Source organism: Anopheles ziemanni, chromosome 3 (assembly GCF_943734765.1).
Source record: "Anopheles ziemanni chromosome 3, idAnoZiCoDA_A2_x.2, whole genome shotgun sequence".
In the NCBI taxonomy this organism is placed as follows: domain Eukaryota; kingdom Metazoa; phylum Arthropoda; class Insecta; order Diptera; family Culicidae; genus Anopheles; species Anopheles ziemanni.
In genome coordinates, this window is record NC_080706.1 from 41,614,153 (window position 1) to 41,630,580 (window position 16,428).

General features: G+C 47.2%; 5 protein-coding genes across 5 annotated transcripts; 3 read left to right on the forward strand and 2 right to left on the reverse strand.

The window, feature by feature from the left end:
- Window positions 1-1,075: 1,075 nt before the first annotated feature.
- On the reverse strand, window positions 1,076-2,344 carry LOC131288341 (uncharacterized). Its single transcript, XM_058317465.1, has 3 exons — window positions 2,278-2,344; window positions 1,642-2,128; window positions 1,076-1,577 (listed from the first exon to the last, which is right to left on the reverse strand). The coding sequence occupies exons 1-3, from the start codon at window positions 2,342-2,344 to the stop codon at window positions 1,076-1,078; spliced, it is 1,056 nt and encodes a 351-aa protein (XP_058173448.1).
- Window positions 2,345-3,137: 793 nt separating this feature from the next.
- Window positions 3,138-4,114, forward strand: LOC131284748 (ADP-ribosylation factor-like protein 3). Its single transcript, XM_058313608.1, has 3 exons — window positions 3,138-3,185; window positions 3,337-3,834; window positions 3,932-4,114. Exons 1-3 carry the CDS (start codon window positions 3,138-3,140, stop codon window positions 3,968-3,970), a joined length of 585 nt encoding a protein of 194 aa, XP_058169591.1. The 3' UTR covers window positions 3,971-4,114.
- A 994-nt stretch (window positions 4,115-5,108) lies between these two features.
- On the reverse strand, window positions 5,109-6,956 carry LOC131287884 (uncharacterized). The gene is made up of 3 exons (XM_058316976.1): window positions 5,959-6,956; window positions 5,510-5,792; window positions 5,109-5,432 (listed from the first exon to the last, which is right to left on the reverse strand). Exons 1-3 carry the CDS (start codon window positions 6,954-6,956, stop codon window positions 5,109-5,111), a joined length of 1,605 nt encoding a protein of 534 aa, XP_058172959.1.
- Window positions 6,957-10,591: 3,635 nt separating this feature from the next.
- On the forward strand, window positions 10,592-11,642 carry LOC131288115 (luciferin sulfotransferase). Its single transcript, XM_058317226.1, has 2 exons — window positions 10,592-10,935; window positions 11,003-11,642. The coding sequence occupies exons 1-2, from the start codon at window positions 10,592-10,594 to the stop codon at window positions 11,640-11,642; spliced, it is 984 nt and encodes a 327-aa protein (XP_058173209.1).
- A 2,075-nt stretch (window positions 11,643-13,717) lies between these two features.
- Window positions 13,718-16,257, forward strand: LOC131284749 (protein fem-1 homolog C; the record flags this gene model as incomplete). The annotated part of the gene is made up of 3 exons (XM_058313609.1): window positions 13,718-14,273; window positions 14,337-15,619; window positions 15,873-16,257. Coding segments are annotated over 3 exons (2,064 nt in total), but the record flags the coding sequence as incomplete, so codon positions are not given.
- Window positions 16,258-16,428: the final 171 nt, after the last annotated feature.

A 16,428-nucleotide genomic window follows, 5' to 3' on the forward strand; every position in this document is an offset into this window, starting at 1 on the left:
AGTTGCACCGTCGTCCTCGTCCTCGCAGCGACCGCATCTTCCCGGGTTGCGCCCGAAACGCATATTACCACGCAGGCGTTGTTGCATCGCGTTCGCGCATGCACCGGGAACGTGTCCGACGCTGCAACGGCGGAAGACGCTGAAGCGGAAGACGCCGGTACGGTGGAAGCAGGAAAGCAACTGGCTGGCCTTGATCTTATTTTCACTCTCAATTTTTCGAGGGTTCAACCCCGGTCCTTGTCTGTGTCTCAAGAAGCGCGTCTTGCAATTGTTTATGTATGTGAGTGCAGTGCAGTTTCGTTTTCCTTTTTGTCTCCCTTCGACCGTTCTGTACGTTCTGCTGGTAATCGTTGGTTGCACTTATTTTTTTTTTCTTTTTCGTTCATGTTTCTTCCTCCCATTACACGATGCATTTCGGCGAAAGCGTTGCAGACGCGAGAGAGTTGCTGTAAAGAGTAATAATAATAATAAAACAAAATTAACAATAATAAGGTTTCCGCTGCGTCGGTCGAAAAGTGCAGCCAAAATGCACCGCGTCCGTTTTGCGCCATCCTCCAGCCGCCATCCTCCAGCTTGCGTGTACCATCGCAATTGCAGACAACGAAGTGTGACCTCATTTTTTCCCGGTTTTTTGGCTGCAGCCAGCCGAAAAACCTTGAACATCCCAGACATGAAGCAACCCGTTGCACTCGGCCCGCAGTGACTCCCGAAAACCGGCAACCACAAGCGAGAAGACGAGCGTTTTGTACCCAAGCCGTTTCGGAGATCTCCCGCGGGGTGCGAGCTTAAGCAAGCGTCATTTCGTCGTCCTCAATGCCGAAACGATTATGTGTGCGTCCGTTTTCGGAGGAGCTTCTGACTGACTTCCGTGGGCATACTACTACAAAAAAAAAAACCGGCAAAACGGGCTGCCATAAAATGTATCGAGATGAAGTATCACTTCGTTCGCACCGGGTCACAGCGTTCCTTGTTTTCTTTCGACGTTTTACGCCTGCAAGCCATCGACGTAATCGGGTCAAGGATTGTGTAATAAACATTTTGCTTTGGTTTTGTTTTCGGTTTCTCTGGGTGCATTTTATTCGGCTTTGGCTTGATGCAGGAAGTAAATCTGGTTTGCTCCCGCCCCTACTGCGAGCGAAGATCTTTCGGCTTTGTCGGGTAGATTCAGCTTCCGGAAGCCGGTAAACTTCGGCCGATGCGTCGGTCGTTGATAATCGAAACGCGCCACCAAATTCCAACCAGCAATTAGCACATCTCTAGTACCGCCGTCTACATACGTCGCCTCCACCACGGTGTGTCCAATACCGCAGTGCACCCTTTCCACCGTCAGTTCAGCCCCGTCCGGAAAAGTGACCAACTGCGGTTGGGTCACCACATGGCCGTCATGCTTTGGATCCAACAAACCGAGCTGACCCTGATTGTTCCAGCCCCACGTGTAGAGATCTCCGAACGAGGACACTGCCGCCGAGTGCCACCCATCGGCAGCGATATCCACTATCTTCACCCCGGCGAGCGGTTCAACGAGTTGCGGCGTATCTTGGGGTGCTACTATTTCACCATTACCAAGTTGACCGCGCCTGCAAGGGAAAATGTGCGTCAAATTGTTGAACAAAACCGAAATGAGAAGGCGATTATGCTTACAATCCACCCCCCCAGCTGTAGACATCCCCGTTGGTGGTGAGTAGAAGACAGTGTTCGAAACCGGCTACCACCTTTCGTATGCGCACGTGCTTTGGCATGGTGACCGTTTTGTTGGGGATATTATACACGGCGTTCAGCGAAGTGCATGCCACTGTGACGCACTCTCCACCGGCCAGATGTGTTATCGATTCGATCGCTTGATCGTCCTTGACCCTTTCAACACCGAGAAACTCTAAGGGCATCAAACGATCTTCGAGAGGATTGTACCTGAATAATCGTCCGGAGGATAACAGTACCAAACAGTGCTTACTGTTGGCGGCCAGTGAAACGATGTCAGCATCAAAAGTTTTAGTTTTGCGATGATCAATCACAACACTGAAAGTGTACAATGTTTTCTCCAGTGCGATAAAGGCATACAATGGACCGAACCTGACGAGCATTCTTGATGAAATTGTTTCCACTCCAAGCAGGGTGCATAAGTCGATTTCTAGGGGGAAAATTAGTAAAAGAGGTGACCAGCAGAGAACGATAAAAACGAAAAATAGTTAGATTTGAGTAAGTATACTCGTATACTGTAAGTATATACGTATACAAGGTACGTAAGTATACTCGAGATGATCAACTGATTTGAAATACCTTTGAGCGACGTGTTTGCATCAGCTTGGAAGGGATTCAAACCTTCTATCCACATGCGACAAGCCATTTTTTCAAATTATTTTAATCGTAGTGTTGACCATCATCAATCATCAAACCTAAAACATAGAAACGGTTAAAATTGACTGCTTAAAGTTGAAAAATAATTTACTGGCTAAGTGGAGTAATTATATAATTCAACACCCGTGTTCATTCTTTTAGTTTCAATTTCATTTAATAAATCATTCTTTTCCCATCACTCTTGCAAAAGGTAATAAAAAAATGGCCAAATTACGCATTTCAAAATTTTCAATTTTTTTAGACTGATTCGGTAATAACTAAAGTAACTTCTAGCTATCGCACTCACAATAACAATTTGATGGTTTTACGTTCGATTAGTCTTCATAGTAAGTTTTGCAGAAATTTTTGGTCCTTTTATCATAGAAAACATCGAAAACATCGCCGTAACGGTGTAACGCCGTTAAACTTTGTTTCTAGTAACCTTGATGAACTGAAAGCTGCGATTGGTCAAGGTAACTGAGACAAAATCATATTCACTTTGCAGTGTTGCTTCATTGTAGTAATCTTGCAGCGAATGACAGAAAACATTCAAGACATCTGTGTGATTGCTGTTTTCACTCCTCTACTCTACACATTTTTCTTAACTTTGGCGAACTTCGAACACTTCTTCTGCCTTACAACACACACCACCGACACTTAAAATGGTGAGTATTCCAAGAAGATAAAACGTTACCTCAAATTTGGCACAATTAAAAAGTTTAATTTGTACCTGGCTTGCTGCAATATCAGGAGGAAATTTTCTATTTTGTTTGTGATTCGTTTCCCGGGCAACCAGTTTGTTTATGGAGTCGCAAGAAACTGACAGCGGCACTTACAGCATTTTGATCAAGGTTGCTGGAACTAAGTAATACTCAGCGAACAGCTATTATAGTAACCTTGGTTTGAATCACATTTTTAAATTTGTCAGTTTGCGTTACGCATAATATCTGGAATTATTGTGAACTTTGTGTGGTATTTTTTTCATTTATTCAACTGTACAAGGGGCTGCTTTCTCTTCTGCGTAAGCTGCGATCGGCACCGGAAAAGGAACTTCGCATTCTTTTGCTAGGGCTGGACAATGCCGGAAAAACTACGCTGCTCAAGCAGCTCGCCTCGGAGGAAGTGACACAGGTGACGCCAACGGCCGGTTTCAACATAAAGTCAGTCGTTTCCGAGGGATTTAAGCTGAACGTGTGGGACATAGGTGGACAAAGTAAAATACGGCCGTACTGGAAGAACTACTTCGAAAACACCGACGTTCTGATCTACGTCATCGACTCCAGTGATCGAAAGCGGCTGGAAGAGACTGGGGACGAGCTAACAGAGCTGCTGCTGGATGATAAATTAAAATCCGTTCCCCTGTTGGTGTTTGCCAACAAGCAAGACATCGTCGGTGCCCTCAAGGCTTCCGAGATAGCAGAATGTTTGAAGTTGGTCAAACTAGCCGACCGTACCTGGCAAATACAGGGCTGCTCTGCGCTACAAGGCACGGGAGTAAAGGTAATACAGAGAGTAGCATAAGAAAGTTTTCACACAATCTAAATGGATATCTTGGTTTTCTTCCACTGTTACAAACCCTGCTCCAACAAATTATCAGGAGGGAATGGATTGGGTGTGTAAAAGCATCAAAAAGTAAACGACACCAACCATTCTAACATTCCAGCCGGTCAAGCGCACTAATTGAAGTCATCTAATTCCGTCCCACTGGTCACGCGAGCCTTAGCACCAAAGTGCAATACATAAGATATACTAAATGTCCAAACAATTATACTAATGAATCTCAGCCTGCACACCAAAGCATACAAGTAATCTTGATGGTTGTTGTTTCGTTTCATATTTATTGTGTTATTTATCTTTCCTTGTTTTTGCTATATTTTTGGCTGTGATCTCGCCCTTTTAATAACGTCGCTCAGTGTATCGGTCATCTATCTCGTCCAGTGTGTTAGCAGGACGGTTTACAAATCGACATTCAAACCTGCCGGGGGCCAAACACATCCATTCACACTGTTTGCTGCTGAAAATTAATCACACCACTTACTCAGACATAACCAGAGATTCATAAGCACCCAAAGATTCTGCTATAACGCGCCGTTTGCGCACTTGCAGTGATAAACTAAGCTTAACCTACACCTTGCAGTGGAAAGTCAGGTTATGCTCCAACAGTCGGCTAAAGTCAAGCCAACGGTGAATATCGGATCGCGGTTCGGGCAGAAAGTAGTCAGCATGCTGCTCAAAACAACACATTACGTTGACCGTTATGTTAATGGAATGATCAGTGTGCCGTAAGTGTTCATACCGTCGTCTGTCCGTGTACCAATTTACCGTTACGTTGACCTTATCCGCTTTACACAGCAGTTGATTCGATCATTTGATTCTCTATTTAAAAATATTACGTTTTCCCCTAACTAAAAGCTGGAAGATAACCCTACGCTACACTATGCTAATACTAATGACACGTTCGCCCCATGCATACCATGCGTGGCCAGACAGTTCGATTGTAATTTGCCAACCACCCAGGACAACACACTGCACTGCTGCTCCGCTGATGGCGACGTTACCGACGAAGATCACCTGATTTTCTGTGCATTTTGTTTCAACAATCACGTTTGGGTGCGTGTTTTTTTACGGCTTCCGTGCCTCAGCCTGGCCCTTGAACCGTGAACCAACCCGAACAGCACGGAACTAACAACGGAAGACCACCACGGGAACCTACCCGTCGGCCACTTCCCGACACTCACGTTCCCCTCGAACCGCACAGGCCTCCGGCCATTGTTTTATAGCTCACTGTGCGGATATTCGGTCGTGACGCGATCCTCACTCTCGTGATACTCCGCACAGTCGACCGGATGCTTGATGTCGCAGTGGTGCGGATCGTTGATGTTGGCGAACAGGGTCCAGAAGGGGGTGCGAGTTTCCTGCGCGATAAACCAAGCCGCAGCCATACTGCCGAACCGGGTCACTCCGTGCTTGAAACCACCGAGACCAAGCTTTTCGTTCGGATCGTGCGAGTTGATCTCGCACAGAATGTACTTATCGCAGTGCGGGTTGGCAATCGCCTGTCGGTACGCACGGTGCACTTTCAGGACGGGTTCGATGACCTACCAGGGGGTGGACAAAATGAAAGAAATCCGTTAAGATCCAGGTGAACTTGAGCACAGTGCACACAGTGAAGTACCTCCAGGTTGAGCGTATCCGTGAGTTTGTCGGTCATCTCGGTGACGTTGTACTGCTGTAGGAACTGTTTGGCCTTGCCGAGCTTCAGAAGATCCTTCACATAGTTGACGGCTGGCTTCACGTACTGCACCGAGGAAATCTTTACCGCCAGGTGGCGTTTCGCGACGTGATCGATCAGATTGGAGATCGTTTCACTCGGTCGGTTAATATCGATGAACGTTTGCTTCGGGTAGCCCTGCGACTGTAGGAATCCGTTGGCCATCATCTGTCCGGTGCCAATGTACCTGGTGGCGACATGATAAAATTTGTCGATGAACCAATGGTAAAAGAGATTGAGTCATACGCCGGATGACCTACTTCTTGCGTGCACAAATGTGCGCACACCACGTCATCCCCGGGTAACGGTACTCGACTCTGCACGGGTTTCCCGCCCGCTCCGCGATTACTCACCTCTGGTACACTTCCGGGTTGGCGATATAGTTGACCCACTCGGCCAGGTAGATCGTGGCCGCCTTGATCCAGCGCCGGCGGAACGATTGGTTTTGCAGCGATTGGAACAGCTTGTCGTAGTCCAGCTTACCGTCGCGCCCCACAAAGCCCTTGAAGACCGCGTTGAGGCCCAGCTTGGCCCAGAGCGCCTCGGCCAGCTCGGACTGCGTGAACTGGTCCCACATGACGTGGATGTTCTCGAGGAACGGTGGCAGCACCCACGAGTGATCCTTGTGCTTCTCCTGCGTGCGCTGCATCTCCGGTCCGGTAAACGACTGGAACGCTTGAACGGCCAACGGAAGCAGATTGACGAGCGCGTCCGCACCGCCACCCGCGGCCGGCTGGTCCTGATCATGCTCGGCACTGTTGTAGTTCGCCAGCCAGCTCGAGGCCATCGACAGCATCGTGTCCACCAGCGGGTTCGATCCCGCTTGCTCCGCCGAAGCCCGCCGTTTCTGGCGCTTTCCACCCGCGCCCTGGCGACGGACTGGTTCATCGGCCGCCTCGTCGCCTCCACCGGCGGAACTGGCCGCTCCGGCAAACATTTGGATGACGTTTCCGATCAGTGCCGGATCGAACCCAGCACCACCTCCACCACCACCACCTCCACCGTTCGCGGCCAGCATGCTTCCAATACCCGAGAGGATCGCTCCCATGCCATCGTTTCCGTTGGCCTTTCCACCTCCACCACCACCGTTGGCGTTCGCCATCAGGGGCAGCAGCATGGATGCGATTCCGGAGAGTCCTGCGGCACCTCCGAGCCCGCCACCACCACCACCACCACCTCCCGCTCCCTGCTGATTGCCCAACGAGGACAGAAACTCGGACGCCATATCCAAGAACGGGCTACCTTCGTCGCTTGCCGCAGCATTCGTGCGTTGCGTCGTGTACGCGCTCCCACTGATCGAGAAGATCACCAGCGACACGATGCACAGATATTTTCCTTTCACAATCACCATTTTGTTTGCCGAAAATTTCGTTTTTCACCAGCTTGGCAGAAATCTTAGCACATACTGAAACTACTGAAACCGGATGGATTCCGTCTGCCCTAAAAAAGGCCTTAAACAGTCCTATAAAATCCACAGCTCTTCTGCTGCTTTATTTCCTTCCTTCACTCGCTCGTTTGGATCGCGGGCAGTACACACAAGCGCTCAGCTTGAAATCCGGCACAGAACTGAATGGCCCAGGGAATGGCCACGTTCCTCGAGAAGATCTCGGCCTCGATCCGCTGCTCGCTGGCAGATATCGTTTTCTTTTTCTCTTGCTTCACGGACAAACCCAACGGGAAGCGGATGGAAGAGAGAAGCGAAGCGCTACAGTCATCGCGAGGCAGAAGAAAGGTGCTAATGCCGAAGAAGGAGTGAAAGAAATGCATGACGAAGAAAACGCTGTGTAGAGGGACGGCAACGAAGGTAAGCAGGGGGCGGCGCGGTCATTGCCGGGCATCGAGACGAAACGGCACGAAACGAAGCGAAGCGCTAGAACAGGTTGTGTGCGTGTATGAATGTAACCGGGCCAGAAGGCCGGGGGCCTCTTCTGCCATTGCCTTCTTCAGTCCGAACCTGCCGCCTTCTTATGCTGAGGATCCCGGCGATGATGGGTGATGAACAGGGAACCAGCCCGGAGGGTGGAAGGAAATACATATTTTTATAACAGTAATTCTTAACGTACGTTCGTGTCTTTTGTCTATCCTGCGGGGGGCTTTCAAGAGGGCTGCTCTCGGTTAGAAGCGATTAGGGGTAGTTTACCCGTGCCTGCTCGGTGGAAAACCGACCGGGCGATCCGGGGGTACACAACGAATCAGTTCCACCAGGCAACAACGGCAGCAGCCAAGTCAGTGGGCTAGAACCGTGCGATTTTGCGGCCCTCCTTCCGTGCCACTTTGCGAATCGTCATGCGGCCAGCAGACCGCGAGCGATGGTTTAAAAAAACAACATCCGCTACCCCTGCCTACAATTCGTGGGTGATAATGAAGCAACGCGCGGTGGCAAACCTGCAGCAACGTTCCGAGCCAACTGGAACGATTTATTCGTACTCAACGCCGCGCGCGTAACCAGAGTAACTTCAATGCGCACCTAAGCGAGGAACCCGATGGGAGAGATTTGCAGACAAAAAAACAGAATCCAAGAAGTTTTCTGCGGGTGTGCTGGGTTCTCCGAGGTAGACAGGAGAGACCCTTGGGATGAAGGTAAGAAGAAAAACAAAACTCTCATACTTTCACCGTCCAAAAAATGAAACTCTCCGTCACCGTCAAGCGCAGACAAAAGGTGCTGCATAATTCATGAGACACGCGAAAGAAAGAACTGCCACAACGGGTAGATTTGCTTGACGAAGGCAGTGTGTTGGTGGTTGGGAAGTGCCCACCGAAACCTGTCGAGGTGCCAGAATCCGCAAATGGGTCACAGTGAACGGCCTTTACGGTGTTTGTCATCGCCGTCGTGAAGACGTTTTCTTACGGGAAAGGCCACGCGCGCGCCGACGAATGGTACGGAGATTCATTGCTAAATGTAATTCAATTCTGTGTTTATATCACAAATAGGACGCAGGGTGGCGAGAAAAGAAAGAGCATATGAATATAAAGAGAAAGGAAAATTTGTTAAACTACAATCGTTAACCTCAAACTTGGAGAGCCTTAAACTTCACGTCAAGAGAATGTTCTTCCGATGACCATGGCCATGGTGCGAGCACTGATCGACGCTTTTACTCCCACCGGCGCTAGGGGAGGGGTGCACAGTCACGACCGAGGATTGGGGTGATTTTCTGGCGAGTTCGAAGCTTCGCCGATCTATCCCCAAGAAGTAGGTCAAAAAGGCGCGCACACAACAGACCAAAGCGAAATAACGAAAATGACCGGGAACAACCGACCAGAAGGAGGCCAGCACAACAACGAACCGATGCCGCAACCTTTTGGGCAGCACCAAACCATGCCACCTCGGGCGGAGGAATACAAATCGGGTTTGAAAATGATAATCTTGAGGAATCCCGTCCAGCGGGGATGAAGGAAGTACGACCCGGGAAGGCTGAAAGAAGGTAACGGTGAAGGAAATAAATGTCAAGTGAATGGGAAGAAAGAAATGGGAGAAGTATTTAAAAGGAAGTTGAAATATGTGTGATATTTTCGAATATGCAAGCTTTTGATCACTGAGAACTTGCGAAGATGGTCGTTTTCGAAGGGTCAATAGCCTTGGGGGGTAGCACAAGAAATGTGGTTTTCTTTGATTTTAAAGATGGTAGGAAATGTACAAACGTATGGATTAAGCAGTGATCAAGGAAACCATTATTTTATGAAGTTTAAATGAAATATGAACTATGCACAAAATAATCAAAATCAACATGGTTATTTTCTTCTATTGGCCCATTTGTTCTCATTATCACTTAAATTAAAATTAAATTAAATTAAGATTAAAATATTGAAATATTATTGTACATAATTGATGTGCGTTTTTTCCATTTCGGATAATTTGCAAACATTATTTTAATGTTAATTATAACGTTATACAAAGATAAATATCCGTTTAATGCGTGTATGAAACTTTTGTGAAAGGTTGATGTTGATCCCTGGATTAAAGGATCATCAAAAATTATTTTGTTTTTACAATTTGTAAAAATTGCTTGTTAATTCTAAAGTGGGTGGTGACTCTACTAAATTTAGTTTAAAAAACAATCTAACATATTGTAATGCAAGAATAGAAATCTTAAGAAAAGAGAAAGACAAAAAGCATAAATACTATCATGAACGAATCATAATTGTTACCCAACATGTATTTATCACATAAACAGGGAGTTCATGAAAAATAATTAACTGCTAGTAATATTTGGAGCAAATGGACTAAAAAATTAAACTATTAGTATTTAAATGTTCAAATTAGTCGATTTAAAAATACATCGATTAAGTTCGTTGCACCAAACTATTAAATGACTGATCAGGTTCTGCTCAGTTGGCATCAACAAAGTAGCCTTCTTCCGCTTGCGCGCTACGATCACATTAGATAATCTGCTCCGTCGTCAACCAATAGTAGTAGCAGCTTATACCAGGAGAATACCAACAGGCCTGAGGCGCACTCAATTAAACCTCGGCGATCACGATCAGTTTATTTGCTTATTTGAGTCGATTGGCGCGGTTCAACCCCAACCGAACCTTCGGCAGTGAAGCTGTTGGGTGAAATTATAATCCCTCCTCGACTGCGCATTGGGTTCTCCGGCCCTAATAGGCGCAAAAAAAGGCTTTTACTCAAGTGCCATAAACACGGAAATGCACCGGACCCCTGGCCGATGTTCAACTTCTCGTTCCACCATTTAACCTCCCACTCCAACATCGGTGCGAGGTTTGCTTTCTTTTCTAGGAACATGTGCAACTACGGCAACCGCTGCCGATGCTATCCTGCACCTAGATTTCGCACTGGAGAAGGGGTCCAATGGCTCGGTGTTAGGCTGGGACTTTATAAATGCAACCGTGCAGCCAATTTCCGGCCACAGTAACACCTGGTGAATGGCCAGAGAAAGTGAATTGTGGTAGAAGACCTGTGCCGTGTTAGAAACCGGGTGTTGTATCCGTGGCCCATGTGTTAGAAATCCCTCCCCGACAACGTTCACAATGGACATCGAGTATCGACCGATTCCGGTGGAAATAAAGGAACGGCTGGACCGTTTTTTCGGCCGTAAGGACCACTTCGTTGAGGTGAACCCGGGTCAGGTGATTATGCCCCAGAAGTATGTGGACTTGGGTGAATCCATTCGTACGCTACCGATCCGTTCGGATGATGTTTGGCTGATGTCATTCCCGCGGGCGGGATCTACCTGGGCACAGGAAATGGTGTGGCTGCTCGGTAACAATCTTGACTACGAAGGGGCCCGAAATCAGCTGCAGCAGGTCCGGACGCCACTGCTCGAACTGTCGGCCATCTTTTCCGACGATCACACCGTGGAAGATACCGTGACGTAAGTTTTCGTCTTAGAGGGCGCTTAGAGGCAACATGTTTTAACCCTCCCCATCCTTTCTCGGCAGTCGTCACGAACGGATCGATTCGGTGCAGTGTGTGCGTCAGATGCCCGGAAGGCGCTTTATCAAATGTCACCTTCCTTGGCAGTTGCATCCCCACGAGCTGGGCACGGTGCGACCCAAAATGATCTACGTCGTGCGCAATCCGAAGGACCTGTGCGTGTCGTACTATTACTACTGCCAGCTGATCCATCGATCCGAGGGAACCTTCCAGGAGCTTTGTGACATCTTCCTGGCCGATCAGGCTCCCATTGGCCCGATGTGGGCCCATGCGCTCGCCTTTTGGAAGCGGCGCAACCAAGACAACATCCTCTTCCTGAAGTACGAAGACATGAAGCGCAACCTGCCGCAAGTGATACGCCGCTGTGCGCAATTTCTGGAGTTTGGGCGCGAGCTGACGGAAGACGAAGTGCAGCGGATGTGTGAGCATCTGCAATTTGACCGTATGCAGCGCAATCCGGCCGTCAATCTGGAACCGTTGATGAAGGAGTCACCGATCGTGAAGAAAGACGCTGGTGTGAAGTTCATACGAAAGGGTGAGATAGGCGACTGGAAAAACCACATGGATGCAGCGACGTCCGCCCGTTTCGACGCGTGGATCGAGGAACACTTCGGGGGCAGCGGATTGGAGTTTGAGTACGAATGAGTGTGAAATAAAAACATTGCCTATTATCTAACGGGAAAAGTACGGCCGTGCAAAACTAGCGTACTCTAGCATACATTCATACGTCCCGGATAGGGACATTTACAAATAAGAAAACCGGTAAACATAAATCCGTTATAATTTGAAACCCCTCACGGACACTGGGCAACAGGGACACAGGAAGCGATTGCAAAACCGGTGCACTAGAGGCACACCAATTATGAAATTGATTCGATGAGCCACAGAGGCTTCCATCCTTCCGCGTTTTTTGCACCATTCTGCAACGGACCTTACGCAATACCAATCCAGCCTATGTTTTTTTCCTATTTAAGCCACCTTAGCTCACGATCGAAGTTATGGTTTGCATCTACTAAATGGAATCGAGTGCACAAGAAGAAGCCATGGTTTTAACAATCTGCTCTAAGCTTGTCCTCCTTGGCCAAGATAGAAGGTTTTCCATGCCGATGGTGCAAATTTTAACATAAACAGCCCACAAAGTTGTCCCTTCCTGTTGCGACCGCTGGTCTGCCTGATGATTAGATCAACTAACGAACCGGGCGGAATCTAGCAACATTGCCGTCTCTCTGCGCCTCTTTTGCGATCATATCGTCGGTATCGACAACCGGTTCCAGTGGCCGGCTTGTAACCAATACGGACAAATCAGACGTAAAATCCGTTACAACCGTGTGTAGCTATGCACCGGTGGATCTCCTGAGGGATCGTGTGTACACTACTAATAAGTGTAACGGTAACATTTTATCTCCTATGGGTCGATATAATTGTACGATACCGACCAGGCATGGTTGGGCGAAGGTTGTTTTGAACGGAATCCACGGGATGGTTGAGCAAAGTGTGACTTGATGATTATGCATTCAGTATATCGTGATCCAGTTTTCAACATTCTACTTTACACTCTAGTGCATGTTCTGTTATCACTCACTTTGTTGAAAATTTTTAAATAAAATTTCTGTTTTTATTTCCCGTGATTTATTGATGTTTTAACTCAATAATAATATCTCTTTAACAGCAAAACACGAAAGTACGATGAAAATCTGAACAGTACGAATAAAACAAACATTAAACCATATCAAACAAACATTTAACCAAGTTAGAAATCAAATTTGATTGTCTATTAAGGCCGTTGCCGCTTATGTTCGCCGTTAAACCATCCATAATTGATAAAGCCTTTAATTCGTCTCTAACTCATCAGGTTATGAAATATCTCAAATTCTTAAAAAGACCTTTAATTTGAGGGGTTGGGGGTCCGCGACAGCCGAGCGGTAGCGCCGGTTAGAAAATCGGCCCATGAGCGCCGGGGCTCACCACCTCGACGGCGTGGGTTCGAATCCCAACCGAGGCCGGACCCTCCCCTGTACGAGAGGACTGACTATCCACGTGCTACAACAGGGAAACAAGTCTCGTAAGCCCTTAACGGGCAGGCATGACCAAGAGGTCGTTACGCCAAGAAGAAGAAGAAGAAGAATTTGAGGGGTTAATGGTAAAAACAGTTCAGGGCTAAATATAAAGAGACAAGTTATTACCAAATTTTAAAATTTATTTATTTATTTTAAATTTTAAAACCAAGGTTTCTTTACATTTCTACGTGAAGTTGATTTCCAGACAGCGCGTTTATTTAAAAAAAAACCCGAACACATAAAATCATCCTATTCAGAACAATATTGTGTCTTAAAAATACCCTTTATTTGGGGCAAAACATGTCCAAATCGGTTCCCTGGTTCAAAAATTAATATCAAATATGCTATTTCAGAGTGAAACTCGACCAAGGTTTCTGTACCACATTCCCATTGAATTAATTATTTTAAAAGCTAAGAAGTACGGGTTGTCCGAAGTATAATGTGGGTTTCATTGTACAAAGATGTCTACCTGAACAAAAATTTCAATTAAAAGGAAATCGGTTTTTTATTAAAATCGGCCCAAGCACTAAAAGTTCAACAATCATTTCAAGCTGTGCCCAAGGTGCTTGAAGCTTATTGTTTTGGTAAATGGCGAATGTTTTCGTCTTGACAGAACATTATCGTGTTGTTGTTGCTCTAGCTTTTTCCCATCGATAGGATTGATTCTTCCCAATTTTCCGCATAAGTGATTGTACCATCTTGTGTGAGTTGCAAGAATCAGAAAAGAGGATGGGAAAATATTCATCAAACGCGGCCCAGTCAGCTGCGTCGTCCTCGACAAAACAGGGGAACCAACATCGAACATTGGAACAGATCGGAAACGAATTGATACGAGAATGCAAAATCTGTACCGAAAATACTCGCCTGTCCAAGGGGCTCCGGGAGCGACTAGAACGACTGCCAAGGAAAGTGCGGAAGGAAGTGGTCAGGCGGACACACGATGGCTGTTCACCGCTGTTCATCGCATGTCGCCGAGGTAACGTAGAGATTACCGAATATCTCATCAAAGTTTGCGAAGCGAACACGGAACAGAAGGGATTGTACGAAGTTCCGGAGGACCGCTCGGTGCATTGTGTGACCCCGCTTTGGTGTGCATGTGTTTCCGGCAAGTTACCGGTGGTGAAATGTCTCGTTCTACTCGGTTCCAACATAAATGCTCTCTCCGACACTGGATCGACACCATTGCGTAGCGCCTGCTTCATGACACACATCGATATTGGTATGTTAAACAAAAGAAAACGCCCTCCGAGGAAAACTAATGTCATTAACAATTGTTTTGCAGTTCAATTCTTAGTCGAACACGGTGCAGACATTAAGAAACCGAACTATAATGGAGGAACATGTCTGATCAATTCCGTGCAATCGGTCACCCTTTGCACCTACCTGATAAGCAAGGGGGCGGACGTAAATGCACGAGATATCCAGGATAAAACGGCCCTCCATTATGCCATTCAAGAGCATCGACTCGAAACCGCCCAGCTTTTGCTGGAACATGGGGCCGATCCCTTCGCCAAGTCACGCTATGGAGACGACGCGTTGCAGACGGCGTGTCTGAAAGGCGCCTATCACATATTCGACTTTCTGAAAAAACGAATCAACTATTCCGCAGAACGGTTGGCCGATGCACACGAGTTGTTCGGGTCTACGCTCATCGACGACTTGAATGTAACTCGCGGTGCCGTGCTACACTGGCGACTAGCCCACCAGATTCGCCTTCGCGGTCCAGAGTACATTTGCAAGCGACCTACCATCCAGCCTCGGCCCGCCTACGGATACTCCACCGAATTTTCCACCATCTCTGAGCTTGATAATATCGCTGCCGATGTGGATGCAATGCGCGTTCAAAGTTTGCTGATCTACGAGCGTATTCTCGGTATTGGCCACAAAGATACGCTCTTCCGTTTAATGTTCCGGGGTGCTTCCTATGCCGATGCCCATCGATTTCAGCGATGCATCGACCTTTGGCTGCTGGCGCTGCAAGTGCGTGTACAGAAATACTCCATCCTATACTCGGACACTTGTCTGACGGCACAAGCCCTCGTTCGATTGATGCTAGACCTAATCGATCAGTGCGAGGAACCGGTGGGGCTAGAATTTGTCGAGGAAGGAGTACCACGATTCGAGGATGTTTACGCGGTGTTTAGCATCCTGACGGCCAACATCGCCGAGGCCCGGCAGCTCATCAGCATACGACCGGTGCACAGGAAGCAGCAGGAAAACTTCGATCGCGTCATGAAGTGTCTCACACATCTAATTTTCCTGATGCTGGCCACGGCGAAAACGAGCTCGGATCGGGAGTTGATCTACCGGGCCGTGTACGCGCTGGTGCAGAGCAATATCCGCAGTGCCAGTAACAACGACACCTTGCTGCACCTTTCTGTCTCCCGGCTGAATGTGATAAAGAGCGGGTACTTTACCGATGACACCACCACGACCAAGGTCGTTTTTCCGAACCTTAGCGTGGCCAAGCTGCTGCTCGACTGTGGAGCCGATGTGAACGCTAAAAACGAATGTAAATCACCGCCACTACTGGTTGCAGCAATGCCTTACAACTACGACCGAGATGTAAGTATTAATTTTGAAAAAAGGGCACCGACAAGTGCTTTACAGTTTAAGAATGGAAGGCTTTTTTAAAGAAAGTTTCAGATTTCACTCAAATCAAATTTTACATGACATGTAGATACTTTGACTAAATTATTTGAACTGCATATGAAACAGAACATTAGTCATTTTCATTCGAAATAATAATATTGGATGTCAGAAAAAACAATGTCAAGTGTAGTTTAATATGGCATCTGTTTATCTGCCTGTTTTACAGATTATCTACACTCTACTCGAACACGGAGCGCATTTGGATGAGCCAAACCGGCTCGACGATCGGCCATTAAACCTGATACGAGACAACCCCATCAACGACATTCCGACAGTAAGCTACCTTCCGTTGAAATGTCTTTGTTCGACGGTAATCGTGCGGTTTGGCATACCGTACCGTAACCAAATACCGCGCACGCTGGAAGAATTTGTCAAACGACACGAACCATAATATGCAGGCGTGTACGTCCTGGAATCCGCTGGATCGGTTCCTCGTACCCTTTTTTCCCATTACTGTTCAAATGTTTGTCATCGAAAATCGGTTCAAATATTATACACTTGCTTTATCTTATGCGGTTGGAGAAATTTTATTTTACGTCACTTGGGACGGCATGACCTAGACATTGGGTGTACAATAAGGTTAACAACCTGTTTTAACGGAAGAACCTGATTGTCCTAAAAAATGTCAATGAAGTTGCCGTCAGATTGCTCAGTTGGAATACTCAAATCGGTCTAACGATATCCTCCTTGCATCATATGTTTAAAATTATTTAACAGAAACC